General features: G+C 44.2%; 1 protein-coding gene across 1 annotated transcript in view; it reads left to right on the top strand.

The window, feature by feature from the left end:
- The first annotated feature begins 8,969 nt into the window (after positions 1-8,969).
- Positions 8,970-23,496, top strand: part of DGKI (diacylglycerol kinase iota) — a 335,998-nt gene continuing 321,471 nt past the window's right edge. The window contains exon 1 of the mRNA XM_054988623.1: positions 8,970-9,175. Coding sequence (XP_054844598.1) covers positions 8,970-9,175 — 206 coding nt within the window. The remainder of the gene's footprint in view (positions 9,176-23,496) is intronic.

Genomic DNA, 23,496 nt, shown 5'->3' with positions numbered 1-23,496 from the left:
CCCATTACATTCTGTTTCTGAATGTTAACATTTATTTAGAACAAAATTATCTGCTTTTTAATAACTGCTTCCTGCTTTAAAGAACTCTTTGAGTGCAAACAGTGAATTATCTGGCCTGGTTCTAAACTGAAAGAGAGCTCAAAAGCACGGGTATCTGTGGTATTGTAGTGGAGTTACCCTGTGCATTATAGAATACAGTGGACTTAAATAACCAGGGTTTTGTTTTAAAAGGATGGTTGGACCAGGCAAGGGCTGCAGCGTCGCTAACATGTAGCTAAGCAGGGTGGGTCCAGGGCTGAGCAGCAATGCATTAGCTTTGCATGCAAAAAGTCCCAAGTTTAATCCCAGTGTCTGCAGTTGGAAGAATTAGATAGTAGGTGACGTGAAAGACTTCCACTTGAGACACTGGAGGGCCCCTGCTAATCAGAATAGACAGAACTGGTCTTGTTAGGCTAGTATGTGAGTGCTCATGCCAGTACCACTGAGGTAAGTTGAATGAAGCATGGGGCATCACTTGTCTGTGTCATCTGTTTGCTAGGTTTGGAAGTAGGGTTGCCAGGTCCAGGTTGGAAAAATTCCTGGAGATTTGGGGGTGGAGCCTGGAAAGGGTGGGGTTTGGGGAGGGGAAGGGGCCTCAGAATGGTATAATGCCATATAGTCCACCCTCTAAAGCAGCTCTTTTCTCCAGGGGAACTGATCTCTGTCCCCTGGAGATCAGTTGTAATTCTGGGAGATCTCCAGCCACCACCTGGAGGCTGGCAACTCTATTTGAAAGACCCTACACATATGCTCCTAACAGCAGTCTCTGGCGTGCAAAATTCTGTGTGAAGAGGTTCAGAGGCTAACATCCAGTTTAGATACGACCCAGGACTGCAGCCCTGTACAGGTAAATGCTTTATGCCCATTTTTACAGTGCTGTGTCACTACTTTTCAACTTTTTTTTTTTTTTAGTGAGGCTGTTGTTCCCTTAAGGATGGTGTCAGACTGCATGTGAACAAATGTGGTTGCAAGTACTTAAAACTTGTTTGTGGTTCGGACTGAGGTTTAAAAGGGTCATGCCAAAGTCCTTGAGGGAAAGGATTTATTCTGTTTAAATCGTCGTCATCTTCCAGTTTGGTGGCAGGGATGTCCGTCATGATGTCTCCTGTCTGGGCACTGGCCCCGCTCGGTTTCAGCAAGGTAGCTTCATCACCCATACCTTTGGGCCTGTTGTGTAGGATTGCAGTTAACAGGGCTTTTTTTCAGCAGGAACACGGGGGAACGGAGTTCCGGAACCTCTTGAAAATGGTCACATGGCTGGTGGCCCCGCCCCCTGATCTCCAGACAGAGGGGAGTTGAGATTGCCCTCTGCGCCACTCAGCGGCAGGGAGAGCAATCTCAACTCTCCTCTGGAGATCGGGGCGGGGCCACCATCCATGTGACCGTTTTCTCCGAGGGCAACCCACTGAGTTCCACCACCTCTTTTCCCAGAAAAAAAGCCCTGCCAGTTAATATTCATAGCAGGGTTACAAAAAGATTGCTCACTGTTCCCTTAAATAGAAGTAAGGTCTATAGATGGAAGCAGAACTCAAGGATGATTAGGAACACAGCCCTAAGACGTGTGGGGGGGAAAAAGGGAGGGTGCTGAGACTCTGAGGGCCTGCGTTGAGTCACAGGTGGTCTTTCCCTGAAAATGTATGCAGAAGCAGCTGCCCGTCTGAGCTGGGGCAGTGTCTTTGCTTCATTCTGTGGTGTGTTCATGCAAGGAGGTATCTAGGCCAGTCCACTGATGCATCACTCGCCACAGACGTGTGTTCTAGAATACTCAGATAAGATTTAAGATCCAGTGCACTTGGGCACAGCATCAGTGGGTCTTTATACTGTTTCTGTGACTCATCTGGAACAGTCCAGATGGGGCCCCCCGCCTTTTGGTTCCCTAGTGGCATATTTTCCTACAGTAGATGGATATCTTTTAATCTCTCTCTCTCTCTCTCTCTCTCTCTCTCTCTCTCTCTCTCTCTCTCTCTCTCTCTCTCTCTCTCACACACACACACACACACACACACACACAAAAGCCCCCCCCCAATGGAGAAGGGAAATATAGAGCAACTAGCCAGGATTGCTTGAATAGCAGCTCAGTATCTATCAACGAGTGAAGCTTTTTTTACTTCAGAAGAGCATCTCTTGGACTGTAAAGCTTCCCTGCAGGGCCTTTTCTTACCCAATAGTGCCTGGTGGTGGTGGGGTGTGTGTGACTGTGAGAGAAACAGTATGGGTGACTTTGTATGTATAACATGCAGCAGAATGTGAGTGGACAAGGGTGTGTGCGCATGTTTGAGTGAAATGAGGCACTTAAATAAGGGTGAGAAAGATGAAGCGCTGCGCCATTGGCAGAGGTGTGAGTGAAGAGGTGTGTGTGAGGGGGGTGGAGATGGGCAAAAATAATGTGAGCCCATCATCTGTCTGTGTATATAAGGTGTCTGTAAAGGGGCAGTTAAATAAGAATGGGTGGGGTAAGTGTGAGCAGAATAAATTGTATATTGGAATAGCTAAATAAAGTGTGAGTGTGTGTGTGATGAGGAAGCTACATAAGAATTGCCTTGCTGGATCGCAAGGCCCATTTAATCCTGCGTTCCAAAAGTATAAGCAAGATGCCTCTGGGAATCTCACAAATGGGGCTTGAAGGGGCTGTTCCCTCCCCCACCCCTTTTGAGGCTTGTCACTGATAATCCAGGGTGTGCAGTACGTGGAGGTCTCTTTTTGCTATCCTGCCTATGAGCTGTTTGTATGTATATTCTCCATACATTTTATCTAGTTTTCAAAGCTGAGTTTAAGTTCTCTATGTGAATTAGATTTTGAAATGCATACTAAACCCATTAGGGCTGGGGAGTCATTGCTAGGGACAATTTTTTAACCTAGAGCCTCAATTTTGAAGTGAGGAATAATTAGTAGGAATCTAATTCCTTCTTCCTCATTGTAAAATTTACAGTCCTAGCAAAGTCACAAGAGGGCTCGTCTCTGGCTTTATCAGCTCAGTTCTTCCCTGTACAATAATGGTTGTATCTTGTGCAGCCAAATGTTTGCAAGGACCAGCTCGCTCCTGGGACTGGCCATCTTTTCCTAGATACTAATTCCAGCTGCCATCACCTGGGGGCACAGTCCCATGAAACAGGTGGTGATAGGATTGCCATCCTCCTGGTGGGGACTGGATCTTCATACAAGAGAGATCATTTCTCCTGAAGGAAATGCCTGCTTTTCAGAGGTGGACTCTATGGCATTATATCTTGCCAAGGGCTTCTTCCTGTCCAAACCCCCATCCTCCTCAGGCTCCACCCCCCAAATCTCTTGGAATTTTCAATCCAGAATTCCTAGGTGATGAAAGTGTGCACATCAAAATTTGGGAATGAGGGCTTCAGAACTGGGTGTTAAGAAATGGTTTCACTGGTGTACCTCTAAATGCATTGTTTTGGTTTAAAGAAAAAAACAAAACAAAATATTTTAAAAAGACAAAATTATATATTAGGAGAAATGCTAAGGAACTGGGCCATATATGGTTAATAGATTATCTGCTGCGCGTTCACCAGTACCTTCAGCATGCTAAGGATTTTAAACTGTTAATGTTAGGTGGCAGTTATGATTTGTGGGAGCAAATGAGGGTCTCTAGAAACGTTGATTTCATCCAGAAAATAGTCTAATTTAATTTGAGTTCATTAAGTATAATTATGGTCAGAGAAGCCCTTAGTATGTGTTTTTTCAGATTAAATATTTATTACTGTTCAGCTGTGAACAGGGTTGTCTCTTAGAGGTGTCACAGAATCTGACACATCTTAACAAAAAGAAAAGGTCTTCTATGGAAATTTGTATAATATTTCACTCAGTTTTGAAAGTCACAAAACAAGTTTTGTTACCAAGTGGAACTGTGATTTGGCATATGATACTTGTCAAGAGGTATGGTGGTGTTTATTTTTAAAGGCCCTACTTTTTCAGTCAGCCTATTAAGTGATAGTGCTAGAAAAATGATTCAGTGGTATCTGTCCCCTTTAAAAAAAAGCCTCTAGAATAGGCTGGTATTGTAATTAATTTTATTTATGTCATTTATAGTCTGCCTTTATCAATGCAGTACCTCTTTTCCTTCTATGGTGGGAATGTTTTAGGGCACAGATCTTTTAGAAGGCCATGTCTCAATGTTCATATGTATCATTATCATGGTCTCCTGAAACCTTTCTTTGTATCAGTGATACCAAATGAATTCCAGTCTATAATTCTTAATGCATTAATTGTAGCATGTTTGATTTTTGACTGGTATTGGAATGGGGGTGGGGAAATAGAAGAGAGAAATGGTTGGGGAGAATCCAGAAACTGTATGTTTTGATTAGGATCACTGTTTTACAAAATGAAGGCAAACATTCATATTGTAGCAGTCAGATTATCAGACTAGGATATGAAAGTTTAAATACCCATGTTTCCATAGAAACTTGTTGGGTGACCTTGGGCCAGTACAAAATCTCAGTCTAATCTACCTCACAGGGTTGTTGTGAGGATAAAATGAAGGGAGGAAAAATGATGTAAGCTAAGTTGGGTCCTCCTCACTGAGAAACCCAGAGTATAAATGACATAAATAAATAATTACCTGACTTATATGTAATTTTTCTACAGCAGACTAAGATAGCTTCCCCTCTGGAGTTATTTGTGTTGAATTGTGAACTATTGATGATTTTTAAAATTAAAATAGGACCAATGTGGCCCCCTTACACACTGCCACACACCATAAACCTATCAGCGTAGCTGTTGATATTGGAGCTTCACAGGCAGTTTACGGCAATCAAAATACATCACCCATCTAGTCCCTAATCTAGTCCGTATTGGGTAGAAAGTCCTGATCCAACTCCACATAGTGCCCCCTCTCTTGTCTTCCCAGGGACTTCACAGACAGCCCGCCATTTCCCATATTCACCACCCCTCACCCAACTAAATGCCCAGGGCTATTGGACCCAGGGAAATCGGTGTTTACTTCCTATCTATGCAGCCACTATTTAGTTAGTTAAGCCCATTTGGTCATGACCAGCATGTTTGATATTTGTATGTGAGTTATTTCCCCTCAGCCAACAACTTCCAATCAGCCATGGTTAAACAAGAAAAAACCCTTTTATTTACAAGATGTATAACATATGAGGGAGTTATTCAAACGCATAAATACGTTGTCGTTAAGTGGATGGTTACATTATAACAGGCATCATCAGCCAACTTTCTGCTGTGTCCTGTCAGTGGCCTCAAAATCCTTCTCCTCTCACTAATTGTCCTAATGGGTTTCAGTTGTCCCCAGGCCCAGCCTTCTACCAGCTCTTAATGGCTGTTCCCTGAGAGAGGCGGAGTTGGAACCGGTCCTGTCCATCATAGCTAATGTATCGTATCCTTGTTGGAATATGATCTTGCAAGTCACCTAGCGCACCTTGGGCGGTAGAATACAGAAAAAGAATAGGAATATTTTAATAAATAAAGTCAACGATGAAGCAGGGTAAAGAGGTCTGCCTTGGGTAGTAAATCCTGAGGTGTCACAAAAGATACCAAATTGCCAGTTACTGACTCTAGCTTTATCACCATTTGGAATTTCTGTCAACGAGAATAACAGATATGTTTAAATGTTAATCTTCCTTCTCATCATAATTAAAAATGACAAATTTCAGACAGATTTGGGTTGTCTCATGTCTTATGATTCAGCTAGTGGTAGAAATAGATTTGATGTTTCCATCAGAAAGACAATTGTCATTTAGGTCCAATGGAATGAGATGGCTGGCCTGTAACAGGGCCCTTCAGAGAGTTGCCCACCGAGCATCGACTGGCCAGATCTCATAGAGGAAGAATCCATCTCTGTCTGCCATTTTTGCCGCTAGAGATTATTCTCAAGAGCTGGATGTTACGTTCTGCTGTGCAGTAAAACCAGGCTGCTGGCACTGTATATGTATGTGTGTAAATTAGAAGAGATTAATGCGTAAATAAAATGCTGTCTGAGAGGATTTAGAGTGGCCCCTATGCTCTTGACCTACCTCTCAAGAAGATAATTTTATGACTAGGGAAAAGGGGAATGAGCCTTGCAAGTGGCATAGATTGTATGTTAGATTTAATGCTCTAGTTTTTTTTAAAAAAGGAAATCCATTTCTTCCTCCACCTCTTTTGCCGCTGCTAGTATGTGTGGGAACTCTCGGTGTGATGATGTCAAGACTTAAGCTTAGAGGAATTTCACATTGCAGTAGGGGAGAACTCCGCACAGGGCAGCTGTTTTTGGAGACAGCATTTCTTGCCTAGGAGAGACTAATATAAAAGGCTGCTTTCTTTTTTAACAAACATACCGCTGTCATGACCCTGCTGTTAACATTTATTTCCATTGCTGCAGTGAAATAGACTTGTGTACTTAGTATATTTATCACCCATTTTTCTCCCCCCAGGGACCCAAAGTGACTTACAATATTAATAAATATATTGAAAATACAATAGAAAAAGTGTACTATTTAAACATAAACAGAAAGTAACCACCTATAACTTGGGTTGCTGTTGAATCTAATGGTCTATCTCATTCAGGGGCATGAGCCACAGGCCAAGAGCTCTTTGATGGTCTGGGGACATGTTTAAATCTGTGGTGTAGGGACAGAGTGCACAACTAGGATCTGAGAGATCCTGGTGCAGATCTCTGCACTGCCATGGAAGCTCGCTGATGACCGAGGGCCAGTCACACACTCTCAGCCTAACCTACCTCACAGGGTGAGGATAAACTGGAGGAGGAGGAAAGAACAATATAAGCCACTTTGAGTAACCGCTGCGGGAAAACACAGGATATAAATAAAGCAACTAAATAAAATTACAGGGATTTAACTGTTTGAAATGCTCCGGATGTTTTAGTTTATCGGAAGCCTATTTTTTGATTTGCAGCCTGATCTTGTTTGGGGGATTTTGATTTTGATTAATTGATTGCTTTAAACTTTGCAGAAAGCTGCTCTCTATATCCATGCATGGACAGCCGATGCAGAACAGGCAAAACAACATACTACTTCATACAACACATAATTAACTTGTGGACCTCACGGGACAGCTGCTAACTGGGTTGGTTTCAAAAGTGCTCCAACAGATGAATTCAGACTAAGGCAATCCATGAGTATTAGCCATGATAGCTAAATGGAACCTCCATGTTTGGAGGCAGCAGTTGCTGGAGGGCAGTGCTAAGAGGAGGTTTTAGCATTTCGGCCCCTGATTATGCACCTTTTAGGGCATCTGGTTGGCCACTGTGGGAAAAAGGATATTGGCCTGGAAGAACTACTGCGTCTGTTCAACACAGTTCTTTTCATGTTCTATTTGGATGAAAGGACAGGGAACAATTTTTAAAATAAGGTATTTATATTTATTAAATATATAAAATATATTTATTAAAATATATTAAAATAAGGTATTTAATAAGGTATTTATACACATAAATTAACACATTTGTTATCTGTGGAGGTTATGTGTGAACTCCACATTCCCAAACATTTATTACCCTCTCTCTAGTTTCACCAGTTCCCTTCCCTTCTGCTGCAAACAACCAAGGTTGTAGTGGCCCCCTGTGAGATATTTTAAAGCTTGATTTTGAACAAGGAAGCAGACTCCAGACAAAATAATATCAGGAGGGGCATTTGGAAAGCTATGAAATGCTTAGACCTCTGAGCACCCTTTTTTAGATGCTAATATTCTATTTACCGGTCACCCCAGTAGATTCTTAGGGTGTAATTGGATTCAGTTGGAGTGTGGCACACCGGGGAGGAGAGATACCTATTTACTTGTGGTCTTGCTCTAAATTCAAAGACTAAACAAGCAAGTAGTAATTTCTGCTGGGAAGTTGCTTAAGGCTTTTAAATCACAGCTTCACTATTGGTGCTGGAAGGCAGCTAAGCAAGTCAAACACCCTAGATGCGAAAGCCCACACCAGGGTACACAATCTTCAAGTGTGCTTTCTGTCCTGTCCACCTCTACCCCTTGGTCCATTCTTCCAAGCCTGCCCAAAGCTGCAGTGGCACTTCTAATTTGCTCAAGGCTTCTACAGCACAGACTCTTTTAAAATAAATGTATAGCACTTATCTGTATAACAGTTTCAGGTGGGTAGCAGTGTTGGGTGAACCAGCGGGGGAACATTTAAATCTTCCAGGATGTTCCATTGCTGACTTAGAAGTGGCTGTCCTGAAACCAAGAAGCTTCAAGGGCAGATTACAACCTGAGATTGCTGAACCTGAGTCCATTTACAAGTTCAGAACAATGGAAGCCCTTGGGCTGAATACAGACAGTGGATTCTTTAGCTCACTACATGTGATAATTTCTGCTCTATTCAAGCTGCATTGTATCTTTACATCCTGACTCTCTTCTTTGCTTCATCTCTCCCACCTCCTGACTGGGATATAAAGGCTCAGGGATCTCCGCTCCATCATGTATCTGGAAAAGGGAGCTTGGACTCTAGAAAGCTTATGACTTGAAAATCTTGTTCGTGTCTAAGGTGCCACTGGACTCCAGTCATGCTGTTCTGCTGGTATAATACAGAGGGGTTTAAACAATGTGCCCCCTCTCCTCCCACCAGCCTTTAGCTGCTGTAGAAAGCAAGTCACCACCTGCGTCCCCCACGTACTCTCTGCCCAGGTTCCAAGGTGCAGCTGCTGCTGCTGCTGCTGCTGGGCTCTCAGAGAGGGCGTGGCGGGAGCAGCAGCAGGAGGGAGGAGACGCTGATTGGCCAGAGCGGAGGCGGGAGGCAGGGAGTTTCCCACAATGCCCCGCTGCAGCCAGTGCGGCCGCCGAGGGATGCTGCGGGAAGGTGCTGCCATTTGCTGCCGCCTGGGCGAGCGGGTCGCTGAGGGGCCCCAGCTCCGGCAGCAAGGGAGGCAGCCCGCGCTCTCGCCCTTCTCGCGCTCCCAGGCAGCCCGCCGGCTCCTTTCGGCCGCCTCTCCTTCCCCGCGGGTCGCTGTCCGTTCAGCACCGCGATGAATCCTCCTTCGGCAGCCGGAGAGGAGAAAGGGGCTGCGGGAGGCGGCGGCAGCGCTTGCCGGGGAGCCGAAGGCGGAGGGGACCCCAGGAGTGCGGGCGCAGGAGCGGCGGACCTGGAAGAACCTGGGCTGGCCGGTCCGAAGGAAGAGTCTCTGGAAGAGAAGCTGAAGAGCTTAACCTTCAGGAAACAGGTGTCCTACAGGTGGGTGCTCTGGCTCTCCCGAGACAGGACGTGATGCGTTTTCATTGAAGCAGGTCCATCGTTGCAAGCTCTCTAGAAGAATCACTCTGAAAGTCCCGGCTGCCTGACACAATTCCCCCAAATTTCCCTCGCAATCTGGGAATTGGTTGATATGCCGGTGAATTCAGTGAGCGTTTGTGATCCCTTGAGGCGCTCGCACGTTTTCGCCACCCTTCTGCACTTCAGCCGGGCTGCTAACAAGCCTCGATCCCTCCCCCCTCCCCCCTTAGTAGATAATGTGGAGTTCTGATCTCCGTGACTGATTATGAGTATGGGACCAGGAGGTGGTCTCGTCCTCAGATTAGCTAACCCGGAGTTAGGATATGGTTTTATAGGGAGAGTATTATTTGATCTGGCAGGTCAGTGTGGGCATCAGGAACCTCAGCTGTAGTCCCTTCCAGGAGACGATGAAATGCTTTGAAGACTCTTGAGGTAATTGGTTTGGAGAAGTGGAGCAGCTTCATAGAAGCCCTGCCATGCCCTCCCCTTTTCTCCCACAAATACATTTGTATTATAGAGCCAGCCTTGCCTCGAGAAATAATCTTGGGTTATATATCAGTGTATCAAGATCTGCATGTACATATTTCTGTGTAAGGTCATTACAAGCATGCACAGCAGCAGAGGAGCTGCTGCCCAAAATATCGTACTACTGCTCAGAGCCGGGGGTGGTGGTGTGGTGTTTTTTTCTCGGTCTAAAGGACTTCATATTCCCTTAGACAGGTATAGTAAAAATGTGTAGCTATATTGATAGATTGCAGAGATTCCTTATAGGGTCACAATTAGATTGCAGAGATTCCTTATAGGGTCACAAGTATTGTGCATGGGAGACGCACAGTTATAAGTGTTAGCTGTTCAAGAGTTAACATTGTACTATAATGCCAATTTGTTTTGCCAGAATGTATGTGTAGGTAGCACCGTGACAGCAGGCAGTGGGAGTTACACTGCCGGAATGATGTTGCCATGCCAGGGATTAGGGTGAGGGTAGCACCATAATTGTCTGCTCCCCCCCATCCCAAGCAATCTGGCTTGTGCTAAAAAAGAAATCCTGATCTTGTTTACAATCACTCTCCAAACAGACAGTTCTTTAGCAAAGATGGTACAGGGGTGAAAAGGTCTGTTTGTTCACACAGACTTTAAGATTATCTAGAAGTGTGTTTGTGTGTGTCAGAAGTGATGTCTAATTGTCAGGGAAGTAGATGGATTCTTAAGTCTTGATTCTTATTCTTTCCCCAAAAGCTGAAGATTGTGTCCACCTATTCATGTTGGTAGTGGCATGAAATGCTTTTTCAGAAAGGCATCAGATAATAATTTTCTATAGCATCAGTACTTCTGTTTAAGGCTTCAAAAAGTCTTCTGAAGAATAAATCTCCCTCACCCTTTTAAGCACCCCACGAGTGAGTCATTCTGTATGTGTTTAGCATATGCCAGACTGTAGCAGATAATTATATTGCACGCCCCTGTCTTTCACTTGATACACAGAGAACAAAAGAATTCACCCCCCTAGTAAACGTATGATGCTTTGTGCATTGTGTTGCTTTAAGCTTCTCAAACAAACAACTTTGGTATGTTAATATCTAAGATTAAGTTATGTGAATGTGGTGATGCTGCAGTGCTGTATTAGAGAACGAGCTCTTGTATGGACATAACCGGTTATTTTGGCCATCACTGTTTGTTTTCATAATTAAAAAATGTTGATACAAGTGAATTTGAAAGCAAGTTAAAGAGCCCTTGTATAACATGGGTCTTTTTGCATTGTTTCACTGTTTCAGAGCTGAGTGGACAGAGGAAACAAAGATGTTGATTATATTGTATTTTCACTTGCACTTTGTAATCCACCCAGTTTTCTTTAAAAACTTGAATGTACAATGTGTCCTTAAGTGACACAAACAATGCATTTGCTGGCCACCTGGGGAACGTTTGCGTTGCCTTTCCTGGCCTCCCCAGCTCCTTTCTCCAGCAGCTTTTAAACATGGAGGGTGATATTTGGCCTTCCATTAGCAGGCAACTGTTGACAGTCAAAGACAGAGAATTCTACAGGTAGGTTTGGGGATCAATGTAGGGCATTGTAAGACTAACCTTGCACCGCCCACCAACCTTCTATAAAGCTCCGTTTAGGTGGACAAAATGGTTTACTGTATACCTTTTACTATTTTTTTTAATTTAACTGGTGTAATAAATGGGGGGGGGGGGTGAACAACATCCATGATGTCACTAAAATAAAAGGATGCTTTGTGGAGCTGTCTGGATTCAATGCTGTGTGCAATTGTCCATGCATGTGTATATGAATATCTATCTATGCGAAATTCACAGATCTCTTCTAGGCAAGGGCTGCTCCAACCAATACAGCTGCAGCCCCATGGATCTCCCCCATGCCTGCACTGACTACAGTCATTTCAACAGAGTCCTGACCACCAAAGAGGGGGCATAGTTTAATTTCAGGATGGGCTGAAAGGCCCAGAAACATCAGCTCTGCCATTTACTTCCTACATGAGCTGAGCCAGAAGCAAAGGGCTCTTGAATTCCCTCCCCCTCTCTCCTGTGACAGAGGCTTTGACCCTTATGGCCTTTAGGTGTTCATGGTGTTTGGGGGGCACTAATAAAAGAGGGCTTTTCCTATGTGCATGTTATCAGGGGAAGTTCTAGAGACAGGTTGGGGGGCACAGTGGGGGGCTAGACTGAGCACCTAGGCCGCCAGCAACAAAGGAACTTCTCAGCAAGAAAAACAACGTCTATGCTGATTGGGCCTCACTTTTGAAGCAAATGAGGAAACGTTTGAGCTTTATGGGGATACGTCATATAGCTGAGAGCTCTGTGTGGAGAAAATCTCTGGTTTAGCCCCCTGGCATCTCTGGTTAAAGGGATCTCAGGTAACTGTGACTGAAGTAGGTAGTCTGTGGTAAACCCACCAATAATCTGGCAGCGTCATGCATCCATATGTTCTCAGCACGCATTGGAGCTTTTGTGCCAATAAAATCTGGATCGAGGCGACATAATACACACAGATTTGATATATTTATGCACATACAAGAGTTTGATTTATATATATTCGTGACAGGGAAGAATGGCAGCAGTTGTTTGTCTTCTCTGTGTGTGGGCATGCAGCAAGTTCCGTATCTTTAAACAGAAGGCATTTTCAATAACCTTTAAATAACTTCCTGAAGTATATCATTAATTCTGTTTGATGTGCCAGCATGTGAAGGGAAGAAAGAATGCTTTCCTGCACCTCTTGATTCCTGCATCTGAGTTCCTTTTGAACCTCATTTATCCCACAAGGAATTTCCCCTTTCTTACATTAATAGCAAAAAGTCGCAGTCAATACCTAAATCTGAATGCTTTTATTTCAAAGCACTGCTGGTTAAGTGAAATTCCTCCCACAAATACTGGGTTTTTTTTTCACAATTACTACTTCAAAAAGAGCGATGCTGTGATTGCCAATGCAAATGACTCTATAATGTGCAGGAAGTTCTATTTAGATTGCCAGGAAAGGCTCCATTACATAAGAGCACAAGGGTGGTGACTGGAGACATCTCCATAGCTTTCAAAAGGTCGGCTTAGGGGTGGCCCGCTTTGCAGGCTTTCTTTGTTGACAGCTCATGCATACGTTTCATCTGTATTTATGGGTACATATTAAGAAAAGCCTTCCCTGAAAATAGTTCAACCTTTTGCAAAATGAGCCTTAATAATCTTGGCAAAGAGTGAAAAGTGAGCATCCACTGGGGAGAAGGAGGAGGCAAGAAGGGTGCAGCCTTCACAAAATGAGAAGAAAGAAGGGCATTCCTAAAGGGGCGGGACAAACATATTAGCCATGATAATGGAATGGGATCTCCAAGTTCAAAGGAAGATTGTCTGGAGCAGTTAATGGGTGAGGGCTATTGTCAGTAGGCCTTATTTGTGGGCTTTCCTGTGGTAAATGTCTAGCTGCTACTGGGAGCAGGGTGTTGACCTAGATGGGCCATTGGTTACTCTTCTGTTCTTATGGAAGGTCGGAAACTTTTCCACTTCTTGCTGTATGTTAGAATTTAATGTGAGCCAGAATTTGTACATATAACCCCCCCCCCCGTTGCTCCCCCAGAATTCTAGGGCCGTGTAACACAATGGCATCACCAAAAAATGGAGACTTGAGGATGGTCTATGCAGTCAATGGTGTCATTCCCTGTGGCCCCAATAGACATCTTTGAGACAGAATAAATAGATGTCCAAAACTGTGGCATTATCATTTGGTACAGTGTTTTACTTTCTCCCACGTAAGTGAACAGCTGTCATAAATTAAATTAAATTAAATTAAAATTAATTAATTAAATTCACACCTATAGGGGAAAAGTAAAGTGTAACATATGTAGTGAGCTATTGTGATTAAGATTGCCAACTCTAGAACCGAGAAATTCCTGGAGATTTGGGATAGAGCCTAGAGAGACTGGAGTTTGAGGAAGGGAGGGACCTCAGCAGAGTATAATGCCATAGAGTCCAGCCTCCAAAGCAGCCATTTTCTCCAGCGTACTTGACCTCTGTCATCTGGAGAGAAGTTGTAATTTTGGGAAATCTCCAGGCCCCTCCTGGAGGCTGGCAACCCTAATTGTTTTAAGATTCAGGCTATGCAGGCTGTTTCTGTGCCTGCTGCATTGCTATAGCCAACAGTTCCTGCAATGTAAGCATTCTTATTAATTTAATTTATTTAAAATTCCCTTCTTCTACACCTTGCCAAATACCAGTATTCCTTCTGCGAATGGCTGGATTGTGCACAAGGGTAAGAAAACTCTAGAGTAGCACCCCCCCCCCCCAACTCTAGCAGGGGCTGTTGTCCCAACTGCAAAAGAAATGGGAGTTTCATGAATATCAGGACTTTTAGGAGGGAAGTTGTGCTGGAGGCGTGCTGCTGGTTTTTGTGGGTGCTGGCAGAGAAGAAAGCGTTGTTTTGTGAGCCCAGCATTTTGGAAAGGTCCCACAACAGGGTTAAACCTCTTATTTGTTTATGAAGTGCATCTCCTATAGCACATGGATCTGCCATCCAGAGCCCTTTTTGCACATGGGGCTCCCACTGCTGACTATCTTGGAGTTTTGCTAGCATGTGGGACTCTAGACCATTTCATAAACATGGGGAATCCCTGTTCCTGTGGTTGGGGTTGAACCACTGGACTGATGCCTAGGGGTATTTTCAGCCTTTTCCTTTATTTAATTGCTGTGTACCTGCTGGTGCATTGTAAAGGATAACTATTTGAAATAATTACACAGAGGCTCTTCTAATATCCCCTATTAGTCCCAAGGGGCATATCTTCTCCTAAATAGTATAGTTTGGATGCAAACAATCATGCCGTTTCAGCCAATGTAGCATGGCACGTAATCGGCATAATTAATTCCACAAAGAACTGGTACAACATCCGTATAAAGAGGCAGATAGTCTCGATGTATAGGGAAATGCAATCAAAGTATTTGATTTAGAAAGTGCTTTGTTGCCTCTTTCCATTGAAGCAAAAGGTGTGTTGTGCCTGGGAGACTCAAATCAATTAAATGTATTGTGTTGCCTGCAGTCTTACCTTGTACTGAGCCTATTCTAAATGAATGTTTGCAAAGTAACTGAAAGAGCTTTGCATCAAATGGTGTGCTTGCATTTCTCTGCTCTTCTTCCTTCCAGTGCCATAATCATAGTTTAGATGCAACAAGGGTTGTGTGCATATTCTACACACACACACACAGCTCTACTCTTTGATGCTACCAGGCAATCAAGGAAACATTCCTGTCTGAAAAGCTAATTCTGCAACCTGTATGGATGGGGAGAAATTGCATAAAATTTCTTATTTTGCATAATTTATTCTCCAGTTTTATTTGCATCATTTATTCTGGTTAGAAAGACTCCTTTCATATTCCAGAACAAAGTGATGTTAAATACTTTAAGAATTTTTGTTTGCTTACCAAGTGTTGCCACTGCTGGAGGCCCCAAACTGAAATTCAGCAGCAACATCCACTTTAGAATCTCTCCTGCACTAAAGAACGATCAGTGTGCAAGTTATCGAATTTGACCACCTGACTCAAGGCTGGAGTGAAAAAAAATCTTTTCTGATAGAATCCGGGGCAATCAGAGGCTCTGAGTCCTTTAAGATGTGTGTTTAAAATACAACCAAACAAAGCTGGATGGACTTTTTCGAAAAGGATAAGATGAAGAATAAGGAAATCCTTAGCGGGCAGCACTAATTTCTCTCACCCCACAGCTCACTTACAGCTTAGCTCTGCATGGATGACCAAAATCCAAGCAAACTCAACATGTGAATATGGAAGGAAAGGCAACAGGCATCATATCCTCTGGCCCTACCTCTGACTTCTATGTCCTGATCAACTTTCTACACAGAGTATGCTTTATATGTGTGATCTGCAAAAATGCAAAGCATGACAGAGTTGGTATACATACAAGCAGAAGAGCTCATCAAGCTGTATCGGGATACAACCAGCAGCTATGTTTTGCTATTTTTATTTATTTATTTATTTCAGATTTGTATTCCGCCCTCCCTGCGAGCGGGCTCAGGGCGGATAACAACATATTAAAAATACAATTTGAAAATTCCTATATATTAAAAACAACACATTTAAAACAGGATGGTGGACAGCCTTCACAGGGAGGGTTAAGATTTATACACCCTTTTTTTCCCAGGCTGGCGGAGGCCCAGCCTCAGCCATATGCCTGGGGGAACAACTCTGTCTTGCAGGCCCAGCGAAAAGATAGTAGGTCCTGCCGGGTCCTGATTTCAGCAGACAGAGCGTTCCACCAGGTGGGAGCCAGGACCAAAAAGGCCCTGGCTCTAGTCGATGCTAGGTGGGCCTCCTTGGGGCCAGGGACCACCAACAGCTGTTTGTCCCCTGATCGGAGTGTCCTCTGGGAATATCCCTCTATACACTCAAAAACAACTTTGTTTTCAGTTTGACTAATGGGAACAGTGTTGTATGGCAATGGAAGTTGTGCAACCCGGCCTTTAAACATGTAGCTGTCCTTGAGAGAATGACATTTGATAGTTCTGACAAGCGCTCCTGGGAATCTTGTCTTAACTCAGTATTTTCCAACCTGAGGCCCAGCTACACAACTACCACCACTGGTGGCAGTTTACTTAGCATATTTGTAGACAGAATGCCTTTTGCCTAATAGTTCTGAAGTTGTTTACATAAAATTAAATAGTTTAAAGCCATTAAAAGGGTGATTTAAAAACTCCACATGAATTAAGAGAGTCACAGTAGTAGACTCACAAAATAGTGGTGTAGTGTTTACTGTGTTAGACTAGGATCTGGGAGACCCAGGTTCAAATCCCTGCTCTGCCATGGAAGTTCGCTGGCTGCTCTTGGGCCAGTCAAACACTCTTAGTGTAACCTACACCACAGGGTTGTTGTGTGGAAAAAAAGGAGGAGAGGGCAATGGGTCCCCGCTGGGGAGAAAGACTGAATGTAAATGAAGTAAATAAATTTTAAAAGAATACAAAAATTAAAGAGCAGCAGAACAAAAACCAACTTCATTTACAGTGGACAATGCTTTCATTTATTTCAAAAGCGTGGCTCAAACAGATGAGCATTCATTCTAACACTGCAGGGGGAAGAAATCCCATAATTCTGTAGCCATCATATTAAAAATCCTAGCCCTTGTTGAAGACAAGTTTGCTATTCAGCATAGGGCTTCATTAGTGAGTCCAAATGCCCAGGGAGTGAGGCTCATAGGGAGAAGACAGTCCTTGAGGTATACGAGACCCAGCCCCATCTAGGGCTTGAAAGGTTAAACCCAAGTTCTTGATTTGGGCCTGGCAGCAATCTAGTAGAACAGCTGTAAATAGATGAGCCTCTGTGTTGTGGATTAACTGAAATTTCTGGGAGGTCTTCAAGGGCAGCACCACATATTGCAGTAGTCTAACAGGAAAGTCACTAAAGCATAAATGAGAGCAATTAGATCTTCACATGGCAACAGCAGATGCAGCCAGTAAATGAGTTGGCTGGTAGAAAGCATTTTAGGCCAAAGCTGCTATCTTGGTGTTCAGAAGCAAAGCTGGGTCCCAAGTATCTGATCCTTAATTGGGAAGATGACCTTATATAGAATAGGAAATTCTGAAGACAGCCAGTTATATGAGCCTATCATCAGGATTTTCAAGCATAAGAGTTGCATATGCAATCCTTTCCCTCCCCACTCATATGCACAAACCTGTTCCTGGTTTTTGTCTCTCACCAGCACCAAAGATACTGTCTTTTAAAAAAAATCAACTTTCCAACACAACCTTCCATTTGGCCGCTCTGGCCCAGTCCTCAATGGGCTGACAGAAGGACTCACCCAGGCATGAAAGAATCTGGTGTACATTCAACTTTAAGGCCAAGGTTTCTGTGAAGGTGATGTGCAGAGGGAGAAAGTCAGTAAATGTATTTCATTTTATGCCAGTTTCTTTAACTCAGTGAGAGCATACATGGCTATGGGGTCAAAATTGTAAGGTTTTCATGTTCAAAAGTACACACACACACACACACAAAGTTTTGGGAGTTTGTTTGTGGTACTTACTCTAGGCTTTGGCTTTAGCTGCCATTGGCAAGTATAGTGCTTGCCAGGGCTTTTTTTCTGGGAAAAGAGGTGGTGGAACTCAGTGGATTGCCCTTGGAGAAAATGGTCACATGGCCAGTGGCCCCGCCCCCTGATCTCCAGACAGAGGGGAGTTTAGATTGCCCTACGCACACTGAGTGGCACGTAGGGCACTGAGTGGCGCGTAGGGCAATCTAAACTCCCCTCTGTCTGGAGATCAGGGGGCGGGGCCACCGGCCATGTGACCATTTTCAAGAGGTTCCGGAACTCCGTTCCACTGCGTTCCTGCTGAAAAAAACCCTGGTGCTTGCAGAAAAGAGAGAGAGAGAGAGAGAGAGAAATGTACCTGTTACTTTAAAATGGGATGGGAGAATTTCTTCTTGGGCCAGACTCTGAAAGATGGAACTGTCTATCACAGCTGAGATGGCAATTGGAATGTATATCATAGTGTTGCCAACCTTCAGATTGGGCTTGGAGTTCTCCCAGAATTACAACTGCTCTCCAGACAACAGAGGAAATGGCTGCTTTGGAAGGTGGACTCCATGGCATTATACCCTGCTGAGCTCCCTCCCCAAAATCCCCCTGCCCTAGGCTCAACTCCCAAATTTCCAGGAATTTCCCAATCCAGTGCTGGTAACTCTCTAATCTGGTTGTGTGGCATGCACATAGTAGGGTGATGCTAGCAACTGGTGGGAGACTCACTGGTTTGGTGAAGGCCCTTGAGGGTGACGTAGTGACATTCTTGGTGACATTGATCAGCCCCCATTCCCCCCCTTTTTTCTCCCCCCAGCTTTGTGGTGGTGGGAATGGCCAGCATGGGTTAAGACTTAAGAGGTCTCCCACTGACCTGGCACCCCTGCATGCCGGTGATGATGTGACTGAGGTATATATAGTGGTGGTAATGCTGCAACAGAACCTCAGTATTCCATTTGCATGTATTAATTTTTTTTAAAAAAAATCAGAAATATCACTTAAGCCTGGAGGAAGCTGTTCTTGTAAAAGGGCAACATGATCCTGAGAAATGGTTTTGTTGAAGGCAGAAAGCTTTAACAATTAAGTACATTTTGGAAAAGGAAAGGCAGGATGCTTTTTCACGCTGGCTTTGAGTGTGTGCGTGGGGAGGGGAGGATGGAACTGGGAGAAAATGTCAAGACCTTGGGACAGCCAGTTTCCACAGGCCTTTATCTGGCAAGAGTTGCCAGCCCTCCAAACTCCATTTCCAAGCTTCTTCCAGCTAGCAGCTTTCCCTCCCCCCTACATTTTCTAGGATTTCTAATTGTTGAATTGTGTATTTTCGCAGGAGTGAAATTCAGGGCAGGTTGAGGCAGTTATGGCAGGGTTGCCAGATTCTCCCCCACCAGCAACAGGAGAGGAGGGGACCACAGGGGCAGGGGATACGGCTAACTGGCTGCTGTGCTTACTTGCCAGCGACATGCTGATGTCACTTCCGGAAGTAAGGCTGCCAGTACCCCAGTGGGGGCGGGGGATCCCCCGCTCCCAGCCTCTCCCCCCTGCCACCACTCACCTGGCCAATGGGGGAAAGGGCCCTGATGAATGGGCCCAGGAGGCAAAAATCCACCCTGACCAGTGCACAGCAGGCACACTCCCCATGGGCGCAATGATGTCACTTCCAGGAATGATGTCATTGTGCTCAGTGTTAAGCATGCTCTCGCCCTTCATAAGGGCTGAAATTGAGAAGTCTCACAAGGTGAGTGCTGGGTCCTCCCCTCATGCCAGGAGGCTAAGAGGACCTCATAACCCTATCTGTAAGTGATGTCATCACATCACTGGACCACTGGAACATTTGGTATTTGAGTAAAAACTTTATGGTTCTTGCCCTAATACCAGGGATTTACAAGGGAAATTTCAGGGTTTTATTTATTTATTTACAACATTTCTATGCTGTCTCTGGCTTGAGGTAGCTCACAAAGTAAAACAGCATATAAATTATTAACAAACAATTAAAAACCCAGCCAGAGAATAAAAACCGCATAAAAATTTAAAGAATGAAACAGTCCTCAGGCTACAAAACTGTTTTTAAAAGAGCGGGTACTATTGTATCACCTTGTCACTTTGTAATCCCATCTGGGCATTTTACTGTTTATACTGCCTTAGTATTGTATTGTATTCCTAGTCCTATTGCATTGTTCATTCACTGTATGATTACATTTTCTCTCTGTGTGTGTATTTTGTAATCCACCTTGAGTCTCAGTGAGAAAGGCAGGCTGTAAATAAACAAAATAAAAGTAAATTAAAAAATAATAAAACCCTTTAGTTAACAACTGAGGTAACAAGAAAGGCTTTGACCTAGCACTTAAAATAGTAGAGTAGGTGCCAAGCAAGCTTCAAAAGGAATGGCATACCACAGGTGAGATGCCACCACTGAAAAAGCCCTGCCCTGTCTGCAGTTATGACCCACTTCACTTTTGCCGGCAGGGGCACAGAGAGCGGGGTTTGTAAGGAAAAGATGTTTACTGGCAGGCAGGCAGGATGGGACTGGAGGAGGTGGCCCTTCAAGAATCCTAGCCCAAAGCCATTTAGGACTTTAAAGGCACATTTTAAACTGTGTCCAGAAAAATACATGCAGACCCCTCCCCCATTAAATGGACTACAGAATTATCTATTAGCTCTGCACATATTTCTAGTTCTTGTTTTGTGCTTGAGAGGCACCTTGCACTAGCCTGGATTATGGTGGATTGAGAGCAGAGCTTTCACCACCCGTGGGGGATTTATCTTCTTCTGTTAGAATTCCACTCCTAGCTTCTCAGGAGTGGAATTCTTGTTGAAAGGAGCATGAACGTTGCTTTTTTCCTTCTCTCTCTCCATTTCTGTAGAATGCTTGGCTGAGAAAGGAAGTATCTTATTAAATGCATTGGTATCCTAAAGAGAATTCTCATCTTGCCTGACCTCTCAGAGCCCCTCTCTCCCCATCTTTATAATATGGATGTCTGCACCTTACGTTCCCTGCGTGCAAAAGCAGCAAGAAGAGAATAGACGGGTGTAAATTTAAAAACAGGAGGGAGGGCAAGTTGTTGAAGGGTCTGGCTGCCTTCGGTAACAGTGCAGTGCAGGCCTTATTTTACTTGTCAACTTTTAAAAGTAAACATGCACAGAATTATGCTCCTCCTGATATATTTTATGCTCCCCTTCATTGTTTGTGTCAAGTGCCTTCAGTCCAATTTATGGTGATCCCATAGGTTTTCAAGGCAAGAGATAAACAGAGGTGGTTTGCCATTGCTTGCCTCCATGTGGACTTCCTTGGTGGTCTCCCATTCAAGTATGAGCCACTCAGCCTAGCTTCCAAGATCTAATGGGATCAGGCTAGCCTGTGCCATCCATCTATCCATCTTCATTACACAGCCTTAATCCATAATGAAACAGCATAGGCACTAGGGTTGCGAATGCCTCACCCCCAGTTTCCATTTTAAAATTAAGAAAAAGTAGACATTGTGCCTAGGGTATGATGTCACTTCTGGAGAAAACCCAGAAGTGACATCACAGCTCTCTAGGAATTTCCAGGAATGGTTGTTGGGGGTTTTCCGGGCTGTATTGCCGTGGTCTTGGCATTGTAGTTCCTGACGTTTCGCCAGCAGCTGTGGCTGGCATCTTCAGAGGTGTAGCACCAAAAGACAGAGATCTCTCAGTGTCACAGTGTGGAAAAGATGAGGTCATTTGTATCTACTCAGGAGGGGTGGGGTTGAGCTGAGTCATTCTGTAAGAGTTTCCCAGGGTGTGGAATGCTAATGGCGGGAGGCTTCACTGAATCCTGAGGAGGTTCTTTTGCATATGGATTGGTGCTTGATGTGCTAATCTTCTCTGCAGGGCTATTGTCGGGTGTGGAGTGTTTTGTTGGCCTGGTGTTTTTCAGAACTGGAGCCCATGCTCTGTTCATTCTTAAGGTTTCTTCTTTCCTGTTGAAGTTTTGCTTATGCTTGTGAATTTCAATGGCTTCCCTGTGCAGTCTGACAAAGTAGTTGGAAGTGTTGTCCAGTATTTTGGTGTCCTGGAATAAGATACTGTGCCCTGTTTGAGTTAGGCTATGTTCAGCCACTGCTGATTTTTCAGGCTGTCCAAGTCTGCAGTGTCTTTCATGTTCTTTTATTCTTGTCTGGATGCTACGCTTTGTGGTCCCGATGTAAACTTGTCCACAGCTGCAGGGTATACGGTATACTCCTGCAGAGGTGAGGGGGTCTCTGCTGTCTTTTGCTGATCGTAGCATCTGTTGTATTTTTCGGGTGGGTCTGAATACTGCTTGAAGGTTATGCTTTTCCATAAGCTTTCCCATCTGATCAGTAATTCCTTTGATATATACATATATCAAAGGAATTACTGATCAGATGGGAAAGCTTATGGAAAAGCATAACCTTCAAGCAGTATTCAGACCCACCCGAAAAATACAACAGATGCTACGATCAGCAAAAGACAGCAGAGACCCCCTCACCTCTGCAGGAGTATACCGTATACCCTGCAGCTGTGGACAAGTTTACATCGGGACCACAAAGCGTAGCATCCAGACAAGAATAAAAGAACATGAAAGACACTGCAGACTTGGACAGCCTGAAAAATCAGCAGTGGCTGAACATAGCCTAACTCAAACAGGGCACAGTATCTTATTCCAGGACACCAAAATACTGGACAACACTTCCAACTACTTTGTCAGACTGCACAGGGAAGCCATTGAAATTCACAAGCATAAGCAAAACTTCAACAGGAAAGAAGAAACCTTAAGAATGAACAGAGCATGGGCTCCAGTTCTGAAAAACACCAGGCCAACAAAACACTCCACACCCGACAATAGCCCTGCAGAGAAGATTAGCACATCAAGCACCAATCCATATGCAAAAGAACCTCCTCAGGATTCAGTGAAGCCTCCCGCCATTAGCATTCCACACCCTGGGAAACTCTTACAGAATGACTCAGCTCAACCCCACCCCTCCTGAGTAGATACAAATGACCTCATCTTTTCCACACTGTGACACTGAGAGATCTCTGTCTTTTGGTGCTACACCTCTGAAGATGCCAGCCACAGCTGCTGGCGAAACGTCAGGAACTACAATGCCAAGACCACGGCAATACAGCCCGGAAAACCCCCAACAACCATCGTTCTCCGGCCGTGAAAGCCTTCGACAATACAATTTCCAGGAAGTCTATGATAAAATCATAGAGTTGCCAGGAATTCCCAGGAAGGACTCACATTACTTCTAGTTTTCCCTGGAAGTGATCTTATGCTGCCACTAATGGCTGCCTCCATGTACCCATCTGCCAGCCTTCCGCTGGTGTCTGGCTGGGTCTAGCAACCGTAGCTTGAATACTTCCTTCATTAGGTGTTTGACCCAGACTAAATTTTCCATTAGTTGAACAGAACTTTACTGCCTTTCCCTCTCCTACTGCAGCCCACTGGCCTCCACAAAATACTACTCCGGGGGTCAGGGGACCCCAAGGAACAATAAAGGGGGGTCTGCCGCAGGAAGTCAAGACCACATTATTAAAGCTATGCTATAATACCAAATTATATTAAGATTTACTGAATTGCATTATGAGTGAGCATGAAATATAAGTCTTTATAATTTTATTATTTGTGAATTCTAATCTCGGTGTCTCTTGCTTAACCAAAGTAGAAAAGGGTTTGCAGAATGTGCTTTCAAGAATAGAAGATCTCAGCTATCTACCACTTCATATTAGAACGGCAGGGTGTGAGTCCAGCGGCACCTTAGAAACCAACAAGATTTTCAGGGTGTAAGCTTTGAGACTC

This window comes from Eublepharis macularius, chromosome 9 (genome assembly GCF_028583425.1).
Source record: "Eublepharis macularius isolate TG4126 chromosome 9, MPM_Emac_v1.0, whole genome shotgun sequence".
Lineage (NCBI taxonomy): Eukaryota > Metazoa > Chordata > Lepidosauria > Squamata > Eublepharidae > Eublepharis > Eublepharis macularius.
The sequence above is the reverse complement of the archived record's forward strand: the minus strand, read 5'-3'. Positions and strand labels throughout refer to the sequence as shown.